This window comes from Sebastes fasciatus, chromosome 4 (genome assembly GCF_043250625.1).
Source record: "Sebastes fasciatus isolate fSebFas1 chromosome 4, fSebFas1.pri, whole genome shotgun sequence".
NCBI lineage: Eukaryota > Metazoa > Chordata > Actinopteri > Perciformes > Sebastidae > Sebastes > Sebastes fasciatus.
Window position 1 is genome coordinate 23,319,715 of NC_133798.1, and position 23,421 is coordinate 23,343,135.

Consider the following 23,421-nt stretch of genomic DNA (forward strand, 5'->3'; position numbering starts at 1 on the left):
TGCAGGTTACCTTGTAGACACAACCCTGCGCCGTCCCAACCCATGGCATCGTTGCAGTGTAGCGCCCATCCTCCCAATCCCCCCTCAGGTTAACACTGTAGCTCTGTCAGCACTATTTCGTGTGGAGGCAATAGATATGCTCTGAATTCCGTAATTGAGTACCTTAAATGTGTGAGTGCCTTTAATTTTCCAATATAATTCAGAACGCAGCTTTTCAATAAGGTCTGGACAGAAGGAGAGATCTGTGACTAGTTTTTAATCAACACAAGCGTATTGGGCCCTGGGCTATATTAAGGAAACATCATAATGGAGCTTATTTTCATTCCCAGAATGCCACAGCAAATCCAGTGTGCCATCATAAACCTCCCCGGAGTCCTTTAAGTGCTTAAGATTATTAAGATCAAATTGCAAATCAAGATTAAAACCAGCTTTACTGTCAACAGTAAGGACATTATGAAGACAAGAAGATATTAAATACGACAATAGCGTAAAATGCAGATTGCACACAGCAGCGTATAAAATCTATAAACATTTACAATATATTTAATATAGCGTGTTTAATATGTTAAATGTGTTGGAAGCACATGATGAACATCCATGCACACTATAAAACATTACATAAAGCAAATGACTTAATTCAGCAAATCATTGCAGTATGTTGGAGTATTCAGAGCCATTTCTGTGCAACAGCAACCTCCAAGCTTTATACATGTATTGGGGTTATATCATTTTTACTCATATGCATACTGAGAAAAAGAAAAAGACCTTCTCCAGTAATATAATCCTAAACCCACATATTACCTCAGAGTGAGAGAAGAGCAGGCAGAAATGAGGCCTGATCTGTGACCAGTATTTTTCAATGCCAATCACAATTATACAAATGCCAGTCTATGAGAACAGGGGCTGGCCTGCGATTATCTAAATATTTGTTTCTATTACTGAGCCTGTCAATCAAAGTCTAAAACAAGTCTGATATCTGAATTTCCAGGACAATATCTTAAATTATAGTATAAAAAAATGGTAAACCCTTTTGCTGATATTGGTCATATTTTACTACTGACAATCTGCCAGGCGTATAGCAACAATAATCTGTAAAACAGACCAAAGTCTGCAGCAGGACAGGGATTATTTTGGGGGACATATCCAATAGCATTGGACCTTGGACACTTGACACTGAGTCATGGATCCATTTTACAGACCAAGGCAGGTGCAGGAAAGAGAAGGCAATCCTAAAAATATCCTTGAGGAACCTCGTAAAGACGAGAAGACACTTGGAGTGTCCTCAGTCACCGCAGTTTTGTGTTTTAGCATTTCATTAGCTCAGTGCATTTATACAGGGTTTTTAAAAATCTAAAAAAAAGGGAATATTTGATCAAGTGATTAATTTATAATCCATGTATTGTAATAAAAGAATATAATAAAATATTTATAAAATAATAAAATGTTACTCATTCATACCCTCTGAGATTTAAAGCTACTAATAAATATTCTGCATATAAACTGAAATATTCTTCTTTAGTACTTTATAAAGCAGTTAACATTTCTCAAATGTCAAGACAATTAGCAGCTGAGCTGCTGTAATTGAGGTATAAAGCCCATCCTGGCTGGCTGCTGCTGGACGCTGTGCTGTCAAATTACACATCGTCAGTTTACAGGGGGGATATCCGATCTATTATCAGGTAAACACTTGCCCAGACTGTGAACAATGCCTCTAGGGCTTGATGGTCTTATCGAAAGCATCTCCTCTTAAACAGCAGCTACTAATACTCATCCCAGAGGAACTTCACACACAGACACCAGTGGTTGACAAAAGCTGGTAAAACTGTCTGCCTGTGGTCCCACTCCCAACCTGTTACAAGGTAGAAATGAGACACAAATGAGAATACTGTCACTATTACATGAAACGCAAACCCAGATTTCTGCTGGAAACAAAAGACACTCAATGAAGACACAAGTACCACATGCTGCTTTTACATGTGTTGCCACAGTTGTAAAACAAACAAGTGTCATCCAGTAGGCTAAGCTCCATCTGCATCCTCTCCATGCATTAAATGGCTACGGTAACTTTACTATAAGGACTTTACTTTCAGTGGGAGCTGCCTGCTTGTCCATCACACTCCCATATACAGGCGTATCAAAAGTCAAATGTTTGGGAGCAACGAATCGCAGAGCACAGCCTTAAAGAGCCCATACACGCCCCTCTCCAAAAAAGTATTGGATGTCCAAAGGAATCCAGTCAACCCCCCTTGATGGTACATATTTGACAGGGTACAGTCAGGCAGAGCCTGCACTCCAGCTTCGTGTTCAGTTAGGCAACAGACGCTCTCCTCGCTCTCCCATCCCTTCTTGGTTTTCATTTTGTTTCGTTTTTGTTGGAGCAGAACATCAATAAGCAGCAGCCATGGACGCCATCAAGAAGAAGATGCAGATGCTCAAGCTCGACAAGGAGAATGCCTTGGACAGAGCTGAGCAGGCTGAGGGAGACAAGAAGGCAGCAGAGGACAGGAGCAAACAGGTCGGCTGAGTTTTTTTTTTTTCTTCTTTTGTTGGAAAATCCCATAGAGAAAGAAAAAAGCAGGAATACAAGTAGCAGTGTAAAAGCTGCTAAATGGATCGCCTCCCTAAATGCGGATTAATTACTTTCATGGATAATCCCAAATAAGGATTACATTAAGAATCCTTCTTGATGTTTTTTTTTGGGATGTTATAAATCCTCCTCTCAACAGTTTTTGGTGATGTAAATATAGCCATGTTGATAATTTAGAAATGATATTGATAATACATTGCATGTTTTATTTAATCATATTTCTGTTTAACTTCATGATGTTTTTTTGGGGGGGGATGTTATAAATCCTCCTCTCAACAGTTTTGGTGATGTAAATATAGCTTATAATTTAGAAAAAGTGAATTATATTGATAATAAATTGCATGTTTTATTTAATCATATTTCTGTTTAACTTCATTTTTTTTTTGTTTATATATGCATGTATAGTTAGAGGACGATATAAGAGAGTTGGAAAAGAAATTGCGTTTATCTGAAGACGAGAGAGATAAAGTGTTTGAGGAGCACCAAACTGCTGAGGAGAAGCTGCTGAGCGCCGAGGAGGTCGCCACCAAGGTATTATCTGATGTGCATGAGCATCTCCTAACTTCTCTCCTTTTTCTTTCCCCTGTCCTGTCCTCTCCTGTCCTGTCCTGTCCTGTCCTCTCCTGTCCTGTGTGTGTCTCTCTACTTGCTCTTGCGCTCCTGTGCGCGCTCACGCATCTCCTCGCTGATCACCCTCTGAAACTGACGCGCGCCTCAGCTTGAGGACGATTTGGTAGCTCTGCAGAAGAAGCTCAAGGGAACAGAGGATGAGTTGGACAAGTACTCCGAGGCTCTTAAAGACGCCCAGGAGAAACTTGAACTCGCTGAGAAGAAAGCTGCAGATGTAAGTAAAGGAAAGGGTTTCACAAATGGCACCATTCCTGCTTCTTCACTCCTTCACTCTTTCTCATCACTGTGACTGTTATGAAGCGACAGTTCAGCACCAAAGAGACATACAAGTTTATCATTCAAACTTCAAAAAAGTCCAATTATTGTTGAACTGTCGCTTCATGTTAAAGGATACCACATGCACAATCACCTACAAGTCTGCCCAAAGAATGTCAGATTAATTGGCTCATTTCTTTATTCTAAATCCAATCAATCCCTATAGGCTAACTCATAACATTAATACCCTATATTTTATAATCGCATTGTGTTTTTTAGGCCTAAGTGTGTTCAATCTTATGGGTCTTATAGGCTGAATAAGTCTTTTTTTCAGAGCAGCCAGTGGCGGCTGGTGGAAGTTTTCCTTGGTAGGGCTGTGCCACATCCTATCAATTTCAGCAAACATCCCGGTATGATTTAATGCAAAAAAAGTGAAGGTATCAAAAACACATTACTACTTTGCAGTTAAATAATTAACAATTATTTTATTCCAACTGGAAGAGTAAATAATGCTTTTAAAAAACACCACAATATAAAATGTACTCAGTGGTGGAATGTAACTAAGTACTTAAATACAATCTTGAGGTACTTTACTTGAGTATTTCCATGTTCTGCTACTTTCTACTTCTACTACACTACATCTCAGAGGGAAATATGAGACTTTTTTACTCCACTACATTTATCTGACAACTTTAGTTACTTTACAGATTCAGACAGGCAGTCACTGAGAGCAGCCTATAATGCGCACTCTTCCTCTTCCTAGAAGCGCGCCTAGATAAATATAGCCCACTGCTTTATATGGTCAAGATAGAGCTCACATCTGCAGGCTGTGCTCTCTCTGCTTACCACAAGGGGGGGAAACACTGTTTCCCATCAAAAAATATCCCAGGAAGCGTACTAATTTAAAAATAAACAACATAATAGCTCATCTACATGAAAAAAAATCATCCTTTTAAAATATCTTCCCTTTTGGATAATGACAGGATGTTTAAATTTAGGTATTTTAAAAGGTCTTGAGAGAAAAAATAGGTCCTCATAAACTTTTTTTTTTTTTGCTCACTACAAACAATCCCGTGAATGACCGAGTTTAGTGTGACTATCGGGTTGAAGTGCAGCAGACACTTTACATAAGAGTCAATCAGTGTGTAGTGTGGCTTGTAAGTAACCTCCAGGATATAACCTGTTGTAATAATCCTTTAATTGGATTCCCTTGGGGGGAGTTAGGCCCTATAGTGTGACTGCTTTATAGTCTAGTGAGTTTTAGCACGTCACACTTGATGTTGTATTACTTTATTCCCCATAGGCCTATATATATATATATATATACACTGTAAACAATTACTGTTAATTTACAGCAGGATTTCAACAGAATTAACCTGTTATTGCTAAAAACAGTGCTCTGTTCTTCACTCACATGTTGTTATGGTTTGCACTCTGTGCTTATAGCCAGCTATAGACAGACATTTTGGGAAAAGTGTTAACAAGTCTATTATAGCCTTTTTCCTAACAAATGCCTTTAATTGTAGTTAGTGTGACTATTCCTACGTCTGTAACCTGCTAAGTCTATTCATCTAGGCAAAACATATTTTTATTAAAATGTATGTAAAAAAATACAACCTAAATAGTGCATTAAAAAAAATCAGTAAGATAATGTAAAAGAAAGGTGAAAAAAGCTATATAATGTATCTTTAAACAGTAAATTAACTGTAAAATACTGTGAAATTGATAAAAAAAAAAAACAGTTCAAACTGTATTTTTCATTAACAGTATAAAGCTGAAAATTTCAGAGACAGTATAATAATGTTAATTTTACAGTAACATAAAGGAAACCCTGCTGCCAGTTCTTTACTGTTATTTTACTGAGAAATTCTTAACAGTGTATATATATATATACTTCTTTTCTTAATGGTGAGGTTTAAAATATGTCTGTAGTGCTCAGCTACTACTTAGTGTTTTATGGCCTTGTTTTTTCCCCTCTTTCATATTCTTAGAAGGTTTTTTCTTTGATATTTGCAAACTCTAGTCTGTAATTACTGTATTCAGTACTGAATGGCCCTGTATAGTCTGTAGAAGTAATTTACTGCCATATGTATTGCTCACAGCTGACCAGCAGATGGCGCTGTTGCTCTGTTAGATCACTATACAGGCGTGATTATTATTACAGTCTGGGGTGTGTTCTTATATCATTAGAAAATACAATACATCTATTAAATTTCACATTTTATTATTTTATGGGACAATGCAGCAGAAATGCACATGGTAAAGCTTTGCGCAACCGTTTAGAATATTAAATTTTTTTTTTAGGTGTATTTTGAAATGAGCAGCTACTTCCTGGACAATGACTCTAGTGCGTCTCCAGAAAGCTCTGCGCACCGCTCAGCGTCTCTTCACGCAGCTTTCAGAGCAATCAAGGACGTCATCTCGCTCCTTGGCACATTTCTCGGAAATTGGTGCTGCAGCTCACAGTGTAGTCTTTTTTTATATATATATATATAAATATATATATTGTAAACAATGGCCGGAGCGACGTCGCTAGAGGCAGTCAAACGAAAGATCAAATCGTTGCAAGATCAGGCGGACGTTGCTGAGGACAGAGCCGAGAGATTACAGAAGGAGTTGCTTGAGCAGAGGAAAACCAGGGAACAAGTAAGCATGTTTACCAGACAAGACAATTAGCTGCTTATCAAAAATTACACATCCTCCTCTTTCTGTGCAATGTGTTTTTCTGCTGAATTTATGATGGGCCACACAGTGAGATAGCAGGATTTCTCTTCTTGATACACCCGCAGTGCTGCAAGCTGAGCTTTACATGGCTCCATGCAGAGCCAGCCACCACAGACAGAGTCTAGTCCTCTACTGAGGGTTGATTTAGCTGCTGCTGCTGCTCCAGGGTTATAATTGGTAACGTTAGGCCGCCGATGCACAAGTCAATTTAGAGATGAACAACCGTGCATCACTGTGTTGCCTCATACTGTGTTTCACTTCTTGCATCTCCTTTTGATGCATTTAACGGTCCCATTCAACCTGCTCTCTAGTAACTTCCGCTTCTTCTACTCTTGCAGGGTGCAGGTTAAACATTTGAATAGATTATTCTCAGCAACCAGGAAGTTGCAACTAAACTGTGGCAACATTTAAGGTGCCAGTGATGCTCTTTGACTTGCCCATATAAGGACAATAGGTTGACACACAGCCACTAGAGAGTGTGAACAGTTATCTAGAGGGGGAATAAATCTTTCTGCAGGGGGGATTACAGCAGTCTGAGCCCATCTCAGGCTGGCAGTTTGTAAGAGTAAGCTTTGTTAATCAACCGTGCAACATGCAATTGAATGCATTGCTTCACTTTATAGGTTATTTGTAACTTCCTTGTTTTTTCACAACCCTCAGATGCACTTTGATCCACCGCTGCACACACTGAGAAACAGTCACACTTGTGGTAGTTGTAGTGTGGGGTGGATTAATGCACTATAGGCTGCAGCCTAGGGGCAACATTTTTGCAAGGGCTAGATAATTGTACTTATTTAAATGTACTTCAGAGAAAAAAATAAATCAATTTTGATTCTTATTGGCCAATAAGAACATTAAAAAAAAAAATTAAGCAGCTGATTTGTCACTGCTACTGGACAGAATAGTGGCAATATGTAATTTAACCTTTATTTAACCAGGAGTAAAAACTCATGGAGATTAAAAATCTCTTTTCCAAGAGTGTCCTGGCTGCCAAGATAGGCAGCAGCACAGTTACAAGGTTGCAGACATAAAACAAACATAACAATTGAAAACGAAGATAAAAAGCAAATTACAGAATCATAAGGTATCAAAAAAACATTCATCAACATTCAAAACATCTAGAGCCAGATGTGCCTGTTTCCATGTAAGAAAGAAAATATGATTGCGGAGCACAAAAAACTAAAAACACAATGGCTGAAAGGACACCGTGACCAAGATCTACTAAAGAAAATCCCTAAATTGCTAGATATTTCCAGGCTTAGCTTATTCGGCTGTCTCAACTCAATCCGCCACTGGTTGTTGCCTGTTTTCAGATCAATCAGTCTCATACCTGCTGAAAAGACATAAAGCAAAACAGGTTTGCTACCTGTATTCACGGCCTTTGCAAAAAATACAAATTGAAAAGAAATGCAAAAATGAAATAAAATATTCAAGTTGTTTAAGTTTAGTTGACAAGAAAAATGTAAAGTTACAAGTTTACAAGTCTACAGGTTTGAATAATCATAGAAAAGGTCAAATTTTCTTCAAAGATACCAGATCATGTAACCAATTCATCAACATGTTGCAAATGTGACCAGTTCAATTACACTTAAATGTCTCCAAACTATCCAGGGAGTCTCCTCCGTGGTTGTATGTGCGCCATGTGAGCAGTCATTTACAGTTTAATTGTCTCCCTTTGACTTGAGCCTTGTTAATATTCTCTCAAGGGCCTAGTAGTAATGAGGCCGGGTATTCAACCTTCTGTCAGCTCGGGGACATTGTTATCATTATACATAGTCAGTGAGGAGCACAGGCAAAAGACTCCTGGGAGGTCTTATCCCAACATACAGAAACACTTTTGAACAGCAGTTCATCCACGTGGCATAAAACAAAAAACAAAAAATCCACCACCTATACTGTTAATTCTTTGGGCTGACGTGTATGTGTGCACTTGTGTGTAATTTCCACGTTGTTTGTTAAAGACGGCAACTTCCAGATTTTCTCCTGACGTGCTCCTCTTCTCTCCCAAAGGCTGAGTCAGATGTCGCCTCCCTTAACAGACGTATCCAGCTGGTGGAGGAGGAGTTGGATCGTGCTCAGGAGCGTCTTGCCACTGCCCTGACCAAGCTGGAGGAGGCTGAGAAGGCTGCTGATGAGAGCGAGAGGTGGGTTCTTATGAGCAGCGTTGACTCTGACCTCTGATCAGCTGCAGAGACCAGGTGGCAGGGCTGTGTTTCCATCCCTTTGTATGGGGTACAAGCAGAGCCTCTGTGCTGCAGAGCTGGATGTCAAACAGATAGTGCAGTCATTTCCTAACATCCCAACATGTTGTATTTTATCCCTCTTTCATGTCAGAAAACAATTCACTTTAGAAGGATATATTAAAGATTTACCAGCCAACAGTAGTGTGCACTAGACATTGTGTGTCCTCAGAGAGACTTTCAGGTCTCAGTTCCTGATTTTCTAACACCCCTCGACTGCTTGTTCCCTCACACAGAGGCATGAAGGTCATTGAGAACAGGGCCATGAAGGACGAGGAGAAGATGGAGCTGCAGGAGATCCAGCTCAAAGAGGCCAAGCACATCGCTGAGGAGGCTGACCGCAAATATGAGGAGGCGAGTCTTTCAGCCGCTGGCAGCCACCCCGAAAGACTTCTACAACATCAAACACACAGTTTCTCATTTACTGCGATCAGTCATTCTGCGACAGACGTCTTACACTTATTGATAATAGGCGGATTCCCAAGATATTTGTTTGATAATATCTTAATCTGTTAATTCTATGTAACTTTTCTACATTTTATGGTCCAATTAGGAAGCATTTTTTACCGAATTATGACAACACTTTTGAAGTTTCAATCCAACATCAGCATTCTAGCTGTACATTATCCCACTTATTACACGACTACTTACTGAAGAAATCAATATTTTGACACAAATACGGTCCGCCAGAGTCTGACATCTGAGCTGCGCCCATAGCAACGGTCTGTTATACAGAAATGACAGAACGCCGTCATTGACCAATCAGAATCGAGTATTCAACACGTATAATAAAAACTTCTAATAAATGGTTTATAACACACTATAATCTAGTTGTAAGCACATATGAAAATACATTAATGTATTATTCAACAACTATAACTCCCATGGGCACCCCTAAGTAGAGGCTGGTGTATAAACAGATGATGAATGACAGCATCGTAAAACAATAGTAATCAAACTAAGTAAATTTTTTTAAGGACTCTACCCAAGTAAACATTTGAGGTACTTATGCTTTACTTGAGTATCTCCAGTTTGCACCACTTTATACTTCTACTCCACTACATACATATACAATTAGAGCTGAAACAAGTAGTTGATTCCTGATAATACTGTACTATTACACTTTTATTTAAGTAACCTTTTCAATGCAGGAATATTACTTGTAAAGGGTCGTAAGACAAAGTTATAATTGTTGGCAAATACTCTACATTAATAAACACAAAAAAGTTCTTATATCTGCTTACAACTACATTATAGTGTGTTACAAACCATTCGTTAGGTGTTTATATCATGCTTATAAATGCTAAATAAGGGGGAATAAAGTTACCAAGTGTAGTTAAATCATATTAGAGGGTTACGCTTTCACATTAAGTCGTGTCACAGTTATCCAGTCTTTGTTGTGTTGTAACACTTTGCTGTGCTGCACCTAAAGGTTGCCCGTAAGCTGGTCATCATTGAGAGTGACCTGGAGCGTACAGAGGAGCGCGCTGAGCTCTCAGAAGGGTAAGAAGTTTCACCTTTACATGCACTAAATCTGCACTTAACACTTTTGCACGTGCACCGGCATTTCAACAGTCGCAGCTTTGAAGCACTAACACACAAAGTATCCGACTTGTATCCATTTTGAACAGTGTGTGTGTGTGTGTCCTGTGTTCTCACTTACTGTATGTGCTGATTATTTGCATGCTCTCCATGGTTTGTTTAAATGGATTTGGCTTGCGCTCGTACGCCGCACCCACAAACAGACGGGTTCGGAGAGCGGATGATGAGCTAAGGGTTTTGGAGCAAAGCATGAAATCACTAAACTCCTCAGTCATACAGGTACTACAAACAAAAACTAACACACTTAAATGTTGTATTGAATGGCTCTTCCCATTTTCATTCATTCATGCTGCTGAATGAACCCTCTGCTTTGCTCGCTGTGCTTGTTCATTTCTTCTTTAATGCTCTTTTATTCTGGGTATATTAAACTCACTTTCAGGCCTCTAACATGGCAGAGAATGTGCAAGAATAACACCTCACATTTAATAGAAGCATGACATTTTTCGATGCGGAAAATAACCAAATTATTGATTTCATTGTAACCAACTACTACTACGTTGTGTGATCACAAGTGTGCTGTTTTCACATTTCTGCTATGTTAAGGCACTTTAAAGTTACTTTGGGTTCCCTCCTCGTTTAATCCCTGTAGTTCTTATTTATCTTGTTTCCTCTCCCCCTTTTTCTTACTTTCCCTCTACCTGTTTTGTGTCCACCTCTGGTTCTGTCTGCCCTCGCTTCCCTCCTCTTCCTCCACCCCTTCCTCTTGTCCTTTGCAACTTTACCCCCTCGTCTAAAACACCAGCAAATGCTCTGAGCTTGAGGAAGAGTTGAAAACTGTGACCAACAACCTGAAGTCACTGGAGGCCCAGGCCGAGAAGGTAAGTCTGGCCGAGTGCATGCAGTCTCCCCCCGTTAGACTGGGTGGATGTGGAGCAGAAAAAGAAGAAGACTTCAGTTCTTAATTTTTAATAATCCATATCTGTATTAAGTGTATGAAAAGTGTTTGAATGCACTACTAGGACATTCAGAGTTTGACTCCGTGTCCACATGTTTGACACCTCTCATTGTTTTCGTCCCACAGTACTCACAGAAGGAGGACAAATACGAGGAGGAGATCAAGGTCCTGACCGACAAGCTGAAGGAGGTAAAGTTTCACGAGGCCTTATCTGGGCTTGCAGGCTGAGTCTGCAGGGTAATTTATACAAGTCACAGGTGCCGTATCACAGGTTGCGTGTTGGACTAACTCATAAATCTGTCTCTGAAACACACAGGCTGAGACTCGTGCTGAGTTTGCTGAGAGATCAGTAGCCAAGCTTGAGAAGACCATTGATGACTTGGAAGGTATGTTTTTTTTGCCCCTCACCCCAGAATGCTACTCTGGTTATTTTGAAATGGTTATCAGTCGTGGTATTTGGGCTAAAAAAAAAAAAAAGAAGCTCTCTTTAGCCCATTATTTGCTTTGCTCTTGAACTTTATTTCTGCTTCCCTCTTAATGCCATCACTTTTGTTGTGGTGACTGATCATTTCTCTATTAAGTGTAGTTGATTTGTTTTTGAGTTTCAAGGTAGGAAAGAATGGCTTTGAGGCTTATCAGAGATATCAGGCCTGATTGTTGACTTAGTGTTCAAGGAGTCATAGTGAGGGCTAAGAGTGATATATACAGTATATATGGTCCATTTCTTCATGACGCTGAGGCATTTCCCCTGACTTTTGTTGCACTTCCATTCTATCATTTTCTGGTGTAACTTTGTTTTCCTCTTTTTTTTTCCCTGTTTTCAATTTTTCTTTCTGTCACCTCTTCCTATCCTCCTCTCTCTCTCTCTCTTTTGTCAATGTTCTGGATGCTTCACCCTTCACCTCCTTGCCATGTGCTCCTTCACCTTTGCCCCCTCCCTCCCTCCTCGTGCACCCCCGGCCCACCAATAGATGAGTTGTATGCCCAGAAACTGAAGTACAAGGCCATCAGCGAGGAGCTGGACCACGCCCTCAACGATATGACTTCCATGTAATTTTCAACTTGCCGAGCCTGCTTGTTCTGCCGTCACACACTCTCTTCCCCATGCTCCTCTGTTCCCTGTACACCAGCTACCTCGCCTTCGTTTTCTCCCTTATATTTCCTTCTAGTACATCCAACCCCTGTATCTTTCCCTATACACTTAAAATGGTCATGCAGCTATGCTTTTATAGAGTCTTAAAGTCTTAAAAACAGACATTGTGCTATTCCGTGTCTGTGTAATTGCAATAATTACAACTCACTCGGAGCGGTTTCCCCCTTCACTCTTCTTCATCGGCGTGGTCATGATGATACTGAATGCCCTTTGTATCATTGGTGTTTGAGAATACTGTAAACTGGACTAAAGTTATGCATTGTTGATTTTGTCAGTCTATGCATTTTTATAGCTTTATAGAAATTTCTAAATATTTTCACATGATATCTTGACATCAATGCATGCAAGTTGTCTATTGAAATGTTGTTAACTGTATTACAAAAGCATTTCAATGAATTTGATTCTAACTCAAGGTTATGAGTGTTTCCTCTTCTACTAACACGGTCTACTTCTGTCCAGAAGAGAGGCCCTCCCGTGTGTTTGTGAGATCCCCCCTTTGTTCTGTCGTTGAACCAGTTTAAGGTTAACTGTCGCAGTTTAGCATCACTGTTGTTGGTAAATTAGAGCTGTCCCTCAACTTCCGTTCTGTGGGAGATTGACATAGCGCACCGCATGGGTCCGGTCGTATTTTAGCAGAGAGGTCTCGATGTAATCATTGGGAGGAGTTGGTCCTACCTCCAGTGTGTGCTACCTCCCAATGCACTGCCGTGGTGCATTGTGGTTTTGTGCCGTGACTCCTGTGGTTCTGGTGTATTGTGGTGCGCATCTCAAATTCCCGTAGGTCCCACGCCGACCCCCTGGTTCACTGTACTTCTTCTCTCCCACACAGATAAATATTTCACACCTCATCAAAGACGCCTCCTGCCGACTGAGCGGCATCTGTCCGCTCTCTCCAGCCATCTCTCAGTTTCCCCATCCCTCTCTGTCTTTGCTTTCCTTTCTTCCTCATGTTTTCATCCTCACGTCAAAGTCGATCGCATCCCATCACTTGTACAGAATCCTAGACTCTTTCTGCATTGTGTAAAAAATAAACGTCCTTCCTTCTATGTAAGCTGTATCTCTTTACTCTGTCCTTTTTTTTCTTCTTCTCCTTTTTCATTTATTTATTTTCAAGTGGCTCAAATAGAACCAGGAAGCCTTGATTTTAAGTTCTGTTTTTCATGTTGTTTCTGCATCTCAACAAACCGTCAGTTGAGCTTTACCCTGCTTTCCTTGGTTCTTTTTATTTTCTCCTCTTCAAATATTGTTCTGTGAAGCTGAGATATGAGCACCGAAACTAGAACAACTACAGGTGCTTGACCCGAAAGCTAAGCCTAGTTGTCTTCTCTCTTAATTCGAATGTGATGGATGCAAGCCCCTTTCAACATTTAGTACTGTGACAGGAGGAGCTGACTGGGAAGATTTGAGAATTGTAGGGAATTAGTGTTGCATTGTTATCAGGAAGGTTGTGGTGAAGTAGAGTAAAGGGTAGAAGTGCAGAACAGTATGTAAGATTTGTTGAGCTAATCTGGTTGGTGGAAAAATTGCTATCAGTGATTATGAGACATGGGCTTTGTATGATACACAGTATCCTGTCATATATTTGAATAAATATACAATCACACATTCTGAGTCTTTTTATTAAACTCGTTCCCATAACTTCAGACATAGATAGATAAGCAGAAGTGAGCAATTCACTGGTGTTGTGTGTTTCGAGACGTCATAATTCAAATGAGACTAAATGAGAGTAATAGTTGAGTCACATCCTTAAAATGTCATTGAGGCAACAAAGTGGTTGATTCTCAGTAGCAGTTTATCCAGTTCTGATGTTGATCAGCCGTATATACAGTAAGATGCACTTGATAGAGAATGGTATAACCAGCATGGCAGATATAGTTTAGTATTCATTATCTTTTCTATTTTGTTCCCACACTATCCAGTTTAAAGATTTTATTTTAAACTGCCATTTGAGCCTTTAACCTCTCTGGGTTACATCTGCTCTTCCTCTATTTTCAATCTACATGCTGTCCTGCCTTGCTTTACCTGCTGCACATGAAAATCTAAAGAATGGATTGCCAAAAACCGCCCCTTTAAAAACAAGAAAGTCAAACACAAAGTTTGATAATGTTATTTCAAGCCGTTCTCATTCCCAGGGCGTCAAAAACCAATGCTTTATCACGGCCGTCAGAGTTCTATACCTGAGCGTCCCTTTAGCGCCGGTATGAGACGCACCGGGCTTTCCACTAACTTCAATGTAAACCCATCCGCGTCAATATTAAACGCTCAGAGAAAGTGCTGTGGTGACGTAGTTTAAAGAGCGAAAGAGACCCACCGTATGGGAGGGGCAGGAGGGAAGGTGGATGGGTCCAACAAACACAGGGCTTCCATCCAGGACACTGCTGTTGGCGTCCTGTGTGTCATGTTACAATCAGCTGTTCATTCGTGTCCCGTGTTCACAACGTTCAGTGTCATTTTCACTCTACAGACATAGTAGTTTTAAGCCCAACCATGTTGTTTTTTTCCTAAACCTAACTATAGTGGTTTTATAACCTAAGCACATTTTTGTTTAATTCACAAAGCATGTGTTTATTGCGACCAAAAATTGACGCCGAGGGGTCTGACAAAGCGTTAGTATATGACGAGTTGGGATGAAACGGTGTTGGTTATTTAAGGACAATTCAGATACTGCCAGTGTGTTTTATAAAGATTAAAAAAAGCCTCTGGTGATCTGTTCTAAAGGAGGTAAGTGTCAACGGGCATCTTCTGTTTTCCTATTTTCCTCTGACTTCCTGTCCCTCTCTCTGTTTTTCTACTTGCTTTCTGACTGCAAAGATCGCCTCCACCATCAACTGCAGAAAAGCCGCCTTCTCACTAATGAACTACGCGTGGCCTTGAATGAGGACTAAATTGCGTGAATGTGTTATGTGTTTGTTGCGTTTTCGTGTTTATGACAATCCGATCCAGAGCGAGATCCAAAGCTCTTCCGTTTGCATCGTCCACGTGCGATGCCTGCACTGCTTGAAATCTGTGTTGCTGTTTGTTGATTATAGTGAAAATCAGGGATTAACTCAAATATATCATTTATAGTCTTGCAACCTATAATATTATACAATAACCATTTTTTTATGGATTGTTGTTGTTTTTATGTGCATTAATAAGAACTTTGTTGTAACCTGTTTGCATGGTGGTTTGCACATCATAAAGTGTTTCTCGTTTTACTGTGAAGTTTAAAGCATTTAATAACTGACCTGAGTGATGTAGCCAGCTTGATTATTAACGCAAGCTAACCAACTGACTCACTTTTGCTCGCTTGTGTGAAATTAAAACTTCTCCATTTGATGTTCTAACAGAGAAACTGTCACAAGCTAAAGAAGAGAACCTCGATATGCACCAGATGCTGGACCAGACTCTAATGGAACTGAATAATTTGTGAAAGCACGGTCTGACCCCCCACACGCACTGTGGTTTTGGCTTTTTGTACTTGCACCATGCTTACCCTAAACCCCTCGTCTCGTACCCCGCCCACGGTGGAGATGAACCAGCCAGATGCTATTCCTATTGCACCGTCCTGCCTTCAGCCGATCTCGACCAAGGGGCAAAGCTGAGGGGAAGTAAAGCTTAACCATTCCCTTTGATGAAGCCTCAACTGAGAAACAAGAGTGTTTTTTTTTCTCAAGCCAGTTCTTAATCTTGTAATGGTGCCTGCCTTTTGCAATCCTTGAGATAGATTTTTTTCTTTTCTTATTTTGACAAGTCATCTGGTGAAATGACATTTGCAAGATTGTTTTCTACATCTGATCTGGTACGTTCCATTCCACCTTGATTATGCACATACCAAAGGACAAAGTGGAGAAATTTTGCACCTAGTTAAACCTTAACATTATGCACATTTTGGATTCTGTAAGACAAACTATGTTTAAAAAGATACATGCCCTCCTACCAGAAACTTTCCTCACAAGTGTAAGTATACATTGGCTATGCCTGTCAGCGTGTACACTGGTGCTACTGGATTGTTAAGCAACGGCCGAATATTCGTAGTCTTTAAAACCACGGTTCAACATTTTTTCATCTTGTCTATAAAGTATGATTTCAGTCATCTGGTTGTGCATTGTTTTAGCATAGTGTTAATGTAGATGTCTCAAGTGTTTATCATATCTGAAATGTACAAATTATGAAAATAAATAAAAGCACGTTTTGAAAGTTTTCTGACTTTGTTTGTGATGCATACACAGCCTTTTTGTCCATCGTAGATGTGACCTAAATTAATTAGATTTTGGGGTGATTGAATAAAAACTGATGCCAAGGAAAGTCTTCCCCACAAAGGTGTAGAATGTGTCACATTTTGGAGTGGAGATCTGTTCATTTATTGCATTGCGCCTGGCTCTTTTAGTTTTTTTGCTTGACACTCAATTTGACTTCCAGCTGGGTGAAAAACATTGTCATGTGTTTCTTTGGTTCACTGGAGCTCATATCAGGTCAGCTTCATAATAATTAAACCATGTAGCACTGGTGGAAAGCTTTTAAATGTATTTAGTCAAATGAAAGTAGCAGCACCATGAGAAAAATAAAAGATAGAGGTCTTGTATATGTTTAGGGCCTACAGTATGTATCAAGGTAAAAGCCTGCTTCTGAATTAAGATGCTTTTCATTTGTGTAGAATCATTGTTGCATTAAAATTTAAGAAGTGTTGGTGTAATTTATCAGTGTTGGGTAGATAATTGAAACTCCAATATTTACAATAATTTATGACTTTATTGTGGCCTATGCTATTTTATTTGACTCAGTAGCCCTCAGTGAAGTTAACGCAGGTGTTCCCTCTGACATGTTACGGAGTTTAAAAACCTGCAAAATGAAACAGACTACTATAGTATTATAAGGTATAAAGGGACAGAGCATAAGGACCTCAACGAGAAAAAGGCGAATAAGGCAAAGCCCCATCTGCTGGCAGCAGAAAAAAAGTTTCAATGTTAGCCTATTGATATAATTCTGGATTAATGCCGGACTTATTATACAATTTAAAGTCGGTGGCTGGATATGATATTTTTTAAATGGTGTTTTAAATGCTCTTGACAAAAGAGGTCGCTATGTGGGGATAGCCCATAGACCAGGGATCAGCAACCTTTACGATCAAGAGACATTTTAGGCAAAAAGAAATCTGTCTGGAGCGCAAAACATTTGAGCATTGTGATGAAGGTAACACAGTTTATAGTCTAAGTATATAGTATATAAGTAATGCAGTGAGGGCCAAAGAGCAAATGTACTACGGAGTATTAGGGCCACATTGAGGGAAAAAACATCTGGGATTTACAGAATAAAGTCATAACTTTACGAGAAAAAAGAAAATAACACGTAAAATTACTACTATATATATATATAAATATACTAATATTATGACTTTATTCTCTAATACTACAACTTTGTTTCTCGTAATATTATGACTTTATTCCCGAAATCTCAGATTTATTTTTTTTCCTCAAGGTGGCCCTAATACTCTGTCGTACCATAGACCTATAACAATGATAAATAAAAATTAAAATATTAACAAAAAAACATTCATTTCCACTATTTTTTTTTTTTTTAAAGATCCACAGGGAGCCACTGGAGAGGGGCTAAAGAGCCACATGTGGCTCCGGAGCTGCAGGTTGCAGACTCCTGCTCTAGACAGTCTATTAACCCTCTACGCTGTCAAGTGGCCGGTGAGTGGGAACACAGTGCGCGTGCGCATGCGCAAAGAAGGATGTCTCATGTCTGATGCCGGGTGGAGCTGATTGGGCTGATTCTGGCTGATTGGCTCGTAACGTTAGTTGGCAGAAGTTAGTATGTCTTCAAAGAAGATAACGTTACTAATTACAGTCACCATGAAAGATATGAGAATTATCTTTGACAGCACAAATGTTGAAAGTTTGCCTTTTGAAGAAAAACTTCAGATAAAGTGCTCACTAGCCTATTGTGGCATATTGTTATATAAACCAAACCTCTGGTAAAAAAAATTATGAATTTAACCATTTTGCTTCCGACGTGGCCTTCGGGATCTCAGGCATCTTCCTGAGAGGATTAACCAAACATGAGAGCAGCCGGACAACGTGGTAAGATTGGACTTGCTTGGCAGAGCAGAAACAGTTATCCCACATTGACAGCCTGCATACAAACAAACGGGGGATTGACGAACTGTGACGAACGGCAAAGGAGACTGCAGGTATGTACCCAGTCAGTCCAACTACATCCACTACTTGTGTATGCATCAAAGAACGTATATTGCCGAGAAGTGAAACTCAATTGTTTGTTCCAGCGCCCAGCAGCAAAGAAACACTTCCGCGATTTCGGACTGAAAGCGACTACCTAAAACTACCTAAAAAGTGTCCTACAAAAGCAAAACACAATTATTTCTATCGTACTGTCATATTCTACCGAAAGGGCCTGTGTTGAACAATAAAATATTATGAGTATAATAAGCGGTTTCAGTCCATAATGGCGGCAGCGGCTGTTGTCAAAAAAACACCAGAGTTTCTCGTCTCTTTGTTTTTATACTCTTTGGTGTGTATTATGGTTTGGGATAAATTAGGAGAATTATAATTTATATATATATATATATATATCCCAGTGGGTTTTTTGCCTCTTCCAACACTGTATATTTTTCATTTATTTTTTTTGTTATGTTGTGTAGTCTTAAATTGTGCAAAATAAATAAACAATAAATAAACAAACCATGAAGACAAAGTGCAATTATAAGCGGTTTTAAGGACATTGACACAGGTGAACACGAGAAATGTACTCTGAGAATTTTTCACTATATTCTGTATAATTAAAATAATTAATGATTGTCCATAAAGTCCAAAGTGTTTATTAAAGTAGAATTTAGGAAATTCTCTCCTTTTTTTTAATCCTGTTTCATGTATACATGCAGATATTTTCACACTTCTATGTCTAAAAATAACTGCAGACTTACAAACTTTACAATTTTTAAATAGTGTGTAGATCCAGGTCTCCAGGTCTGGGATGAATCATCCCCTCTTGCTCTATTATTTGAGTCTGAATCGTGGTTTGACTCTTCTGGTCTGGCTCGACCATGCAAAAACAGGAAGTTGTTAACCAGAGCTCATCAACAATAACAGCGGACAGTATATCTCTAACCAAAAGACATCAGAGAAGCATCATATGTAGCAATGTCGCGACTGTTTTTGCCAAATCGTTTTTGTGCCAAATGCAGCCTCCTAACAGCGCGACGGTCTCCAGACAAACTGAGTGTTTTAATTCAACAGCAGAGACGACATTATGTCGGAGGATCAAACTCAGCGTTTTATAAAGACTGGTCAAAGTCCAGCATGTGGATCTGTGGGGTCGGCGTGGGGGTTGCTGTAGCTGTCGGACTGAAACACCGAGCTGACACTAACTGTGATGATAAAGTGAGAGAAGCACGGAGGACTGATCGATACAGAGATGCAATACAAGTTAGCAGAGACCTTGTGCAGCGGATACAGGTGAGCATTGAGGTATGCATGAATACTATAACCACTAACCACTCTGCTTATCTTTTATCTGTCTGTATCCTCAGTGGCCCCAGTTGAGTGTTTTGTTGTTGTCCCTCAGGCTGAGGTCGGGGCTCCAGGAGTGGTGGTCGGGGTCTCTGTGGATGGAGCTCAAGTCTGGAGTGAAGGTTGGTGCCTGTAAAAGTCCACTTTAAAGGCATTTATTAACAATTACAATACTAATGTAGCTAGTCTTGTTTCTACCCAGCATGATTTTGTATTAAAGGGACTGTTTGTAAGAATCAGAAATGCTTGTTAACAGCAACACCTGTGGCTGTTAAAGGGACTATTTGTAACTTTGTACGCGCATAAATGTAGCGGGTCGTCACACATGCGCGCTCCCATATGCGCGTTCGCGTGTAGCCGCTGTACCCTCCTCCTCTGCCTGCCCGCCTTCACTCAGACAGCTGAGCTCGCTCCACCTCTAGACGTGAACGCGCGCTCGCAACCCACTGCAGAAGAGTTAGTTTAGCTCTGAGAATATCTAGTGAATGTACAGGGGACGTTTGTGCAGAAATAACTGCTGCAGCTCCTCCAGACCAACAGAGGTTTCCCGTGTCTTGTGAAGTGACAGAGCTCAGATTTACGTAGTCTTCTCGTTACCGACCGGGTGCCGGTGTCTCCCTGGTGTCTCCTCTGCTCTCTCCGGCTGCGGGCGGAGAGAGCAGAGGAGACTCGCTGCAGAGCCCCGCTGCATCAGCCTGCACTTAGGCAGGAAAAGCCAACACTAGGATCAGATCTAAATCATGTTCATGGAGAGACCTTCGTCTGGTCAGCTAACATTACTGCCAAGCAGCTGAAATATAGAGTGATATTGTGGTTTTAGCTGACGTGTGTCGCCTCACTGTTTTGAGCGATGCTCGTTCAGATATATTTAGAGCGAGCAAGCGCGAGCCCGACGCTGACTTTCGTTGATTTCACGGCCACAGGTGTCGCTGTTAAGAAGCATTTCTGAAAGTTACAAATAGTCCCTTTAAATCAATGAAAGTCAGCGTCGAGTTCGCGCTTGTGCTCGCTCTAAATAGACATGAACGAGCACGTCAGCTAAAACCACAATATCACTATATTTCACCTGCTTGGCAGTAATGTTAGATGACCAGACGGAGGTCTCTCCATGAATCACTGCTGATCCTAGTGTTGGTTTTTCCTGCTTCCGCCTCCCAACCGATGCTTCACAAGACACGGAAAACCTCTGTTGGTCTGGAGGAGCTGCAGCAGTTATTTCTGCACACACGTCCACTGTACATTCACTAGGTATTCTCAGAGCTATGAAGTCTTCTGCAGTGTATAGTGTGCGCGCATGCACGTGAGGTGGAGCGAGCTGAGTGAAGGCAGAGGAGTACAGCAGAGACTCCGGCCCTGGAGACCAAAGCTACGGTCTCCTCCGTGTCCTCCGACCGCGGCCAACACTGTTTTGCAAGACGGGCTTCACTAGATATAACTTTTAGGAACAAGTAAAATATAAGAGATGAATAAATTGCTGTATTAACAAGTCGCTTTTAAGCTTTACCTCTGTTTGCCTTAGAACACAAGTGGCCCACTTCTTGTTTGTGCCATGTCTCAAGCCAGTAGAATAATCTCCTTTTACTGAAATGTCTCAAAAATAAAGTGACAGTAGGTTTTCGCAGTAAATGATTTTGAAAATGCAACACATAATAACATTGACATTCTTATATGATGCATTTAAATTCTTCATGTAATTCAGGGATCGGTTATGCTGATTTGGAGAATCGTGTGCCATGCAGCCCAGAAACAGTGATGCGAATCGCCAGCATCAGTAAGCCCCTCACATCTGCAGCTGCTGCACGACTGTGTGAGGAGGGGAAACTAGAACTTGATGTCCCTGTCCAGAAATATGTCCCAGAATTTCCCCAGAAACAATTTGATGGACAGGATGTAAGTTACTTGAACAGAATGTAACCGTTTTCTTATTATCAGTAATAACTGTTGAGCTCACATGCACATCATTTATTTCAGGTCACAATAACCCCTCGTATGCTTCTGTCCCACCTGAGCGGTATACGGCATTATGAGAAGGATGCAAAGAAAGTGAAGGAGGACAAGGACAAAGCTAAGCGTCTCTTAAAGCCAGAAAAGAAAGAGGATGTAAAGAGCTCGTCTGAAATCAAAGACAAACCTGCAACAGAACAGAACGCCAAAGACAAAGAAGCCACTCAGCCTCAGAAGAAAAAAGAGTTTGAGCACGAGGAGTACTACTTAAAGGACAATTTTGAAAGTGTCATTCAGGCGTTGGACCTCTTTAAGGATGACCCACTCATTTTCAAACCTGGTAAAGCACATATCTGCTCGCTAAACCATTCAAATATGATACAATGTCTTGATGAGTGAGATTGATTTTTGTGTTTTTTTGTTTTTACTATGTGCAGACACCACTTTTCTGTACTCCACCCTCGCCTTTACCCTGCTGAGTGCTGCTGTGGAGCGAGCTGCTGGACAGCGCTTCCTGGATGTCATGACCAACATGTTCCATGAGCTGGGAATGCTTAATACTGTGCCCGATGAGAACGACCCGATTATTTACCGCCGCTCCAGGTAATCTATAATGACATCAGTGTCACGTTATGTCCAAATGACTAAGTCACAATGGGAGATGAATCAGTGACATCAGAGTAGAACTTTGTCGAGATCTGTTATTTCTTTGTGGTTGTTTTTATGATAAAAAATCTAATAGAGGCCACATCAATCTTTGATGCTCCTCCACAGATTTTACCATCTCAACAAGAGAGGACGTGTTGTGAACTGCCCATACGTAGACAACTCATACAAGTGGGCAGGAGGCGGCTTCCTCTCCACCGTGGGTGACCTGCTGCTGTTCGGTAACGCTCTGCTCTACAGCTACCAGGTGGCCCACCTGAAGGACACTGAGGGCTTGCTCCCTGGCTTCCTCAAACCCCAAACTGCCATAGATCTGTGGGCACCAGTTAACAGGACAGAGGCTAGCTGGGATAAGGATGGACTGTATGCCCAAGCCTGGCTGGTAGTGGAGAAACTACAGAAGTATGGCCAGTGCAGGAAGCGCAGACACTACGTGTCGCACACAGGAGGCGCTGTGGGGGCTAGCAGTGTCCTCCTGGTGTTACCCAGTGAGGAGATAGACGAGCGCCAAGGACAGACCCCTCTCCTCCCACAGGGAGTGGTGGTCACCATCATCACTAACATGCAGTCAGTGGGACTCAACAGCACAGCACTGAAAATTGCACATGAGTTTGACAAAGCCAGAGGTCTGTAAGAGTAAGTTGTTTACAGAAAAGTGTGAGTTTATATTTTACTGAGAAGTATTCCATTTTAACCTTCTGTGACATTTTTATAATGCTTTTAAATGAGTCCATAGGAAATTAAATAAATCTTAAACATGTATTTTTTCTATACCATTTTAATTAAAGTAAACTCTACTTACTTTCCACTACTACACTTGGCCACTAGGTGGAAGCAACTAACTACATTTCTAATACTAAAAGAAGCCACTGACTTATGGTATCTGTTTGTTGGCTTAATACAGAAGTTCATTCATCTCTACCTTTTTAAAAGCTAACACAACAACATTTTAATATATGTAATATGCATAATTGTGCATTTGAGAGAAATAAAAACATGTCATACTCTATGGAAAGAGGTCTGGTACATCTCCATAGTCTCCACATCACATGTAGTGACTTTTAAGGCCTACCCTGAACAGATATTTCCTCATTGCAACATGAAATGCTTTCGGGAAAACCCTCATGTGTGTCGAAATAATACTGTAGCTCCGTCAATTATCAATATGATGACATTTTCACAATGTACTCACTGCTTAGCCAACTTTCAGCCAC

General features: G+C 40.5%; 2 protein-coding genes across 18 annotated transcripts; both read left to right on the top strand.

Annotated features, from left to right (window-relative positions):
• The first annotated feature begins 2,241 nt into the window (after positions 1 to 2,241).
• tpm1 (tropomyosin 1 (alpha)) lies at positions 2,242 to 16,268 on the top strand. 15 transcript variants are annotated; one of them, XM_074632931.1, is made up of 10 exons: positions 2,242 to 2,515; positions 3,306 to 3,431; positions 8,207 to 8,340; positions 8,673 to 8,790; positions 9,869 to 9,939; positions 10,781 to 10,856; positions 11,060 to 11,122; positions 11,250 to 11,319; positions 11,905 to 11,983; positions 12,916 to 13,234. In XM_074632931.1, the coding sequence occupies exons 1-10, from the start codon at positions 2,402 to 2,404 to the stop codon at positions 12,917 to 12,919; spliced, it is 855 nt and encodes a 284-aa protein (XP_074489032.1). In that variant the 5' UTR covers positions 2,242 to 2,401; the 3' UTR covers positions 12,920 to 13,234. The 15 variants fall into 15 exon arrangements, with proteins under 15 accessions (XP_074489032.1, XP_074489033.1, XP_074489035.1 ...); XM_074632932.1 differs by lacking the exon at positions 3,306 to 3,431 and adding an exon at positions 2,993 to 3,118 and having other exon boundaries at positions 2,243 to 2,515; XM_074632945.1 differs by lacking the exons at positions 11,905 to 11,983; positions 12,916 to 13,234 and adding exons at positions 2,993 to 3,118; positions 15,416 to 16,268 and having other exon boundaries at positions 2,244 to 2,515.
• A 1,722-nt stretch (positions 16,269 to 17,990) lies between these two features.
• lactb (lactamase, beta) lies at positions 17,991 to 23,216 on the top strand. 3 transcript variants are annotated; one of them, XM_074632927.1, is made up of 7 exons: positions 17,991 to 18,261; positions 19,325 to 19,555; positions 19,653 to 19,719; positions 21,297 to 21,487; positions 21,569 to 21,881; positions 21,979 to 22,144; positions 22,316 to 23,216. In XM_074632927.1, the coding sequence occupies exons 1-7, from the start codon at positions 18,130 to 18,132 to the stop codon at positions 22,839 to 22,841; spliced, it is 1,626 nt and encodes a 541-aa protein (XP_074489028.1). In that variant the 5' UTR covers positions 17,991 to 18,129; the 3' UTR covers positions 22,842 to 23,216. The 3 variants fall into 3 exon arrangements, with proteins under 3 accessions (XP_074489028.1, XP_074489029.1, XP_074489030.1); XM_074632928.1 differs by having other exon boundaries at positions 19,325 to 19,543; XM_074632929.1 differs by lacking the exon at positions 17,991 to 18,261 and having other exon boundaries at positions 19,125 to 19,555.
• The last annotated feature ends 205 nt before the right edge of the window (positions 23,217 to 23,421 follow it).

Coding starts and splice junctions, on each gene's coding strand:
- tpm1 (XM_074632945.1), top strand. CDS start 2,402: ATGGACGCCATCAAGAAGAAGATGCAGATGCTCAAGCTCGACAAGGAG. Junction 9,940..10,780: donor CGCGCTGAGCTCTCAGAAGG/GTAAGAAGTTTC, acceptor CTAAAACACCAG/CAAATGCTCTGAGCTTGAGG. Junction 11,123..11,249: donor TGACCGACAAGCTGAAGGAG/GTAAAGTTTCAC, acceptor TGAAACACACAG/GCTGAGACTCGTGCTGAGTT.
- lactb (XM_074632927.1), top strand. CDS start 18,130: ATGAGAGCAGCCGGACAACGTGGTAAGATTGGACTTGCTTGGCAGAGC. Junction 18,262..19,324: donor AACGGCAAAGGAGACTGCAG/GTATGTACCCAG, acceptor TTAATTCAACAG/CAGAGACGACATTATGTCGG. Junction 19,720..21,296: donor AGCTCAAGTCTGGAGTGAAG/GTTGGTGCCTGT, acceptor CATGTAATTCAG/GGATCGGTTATGCTGATTTG.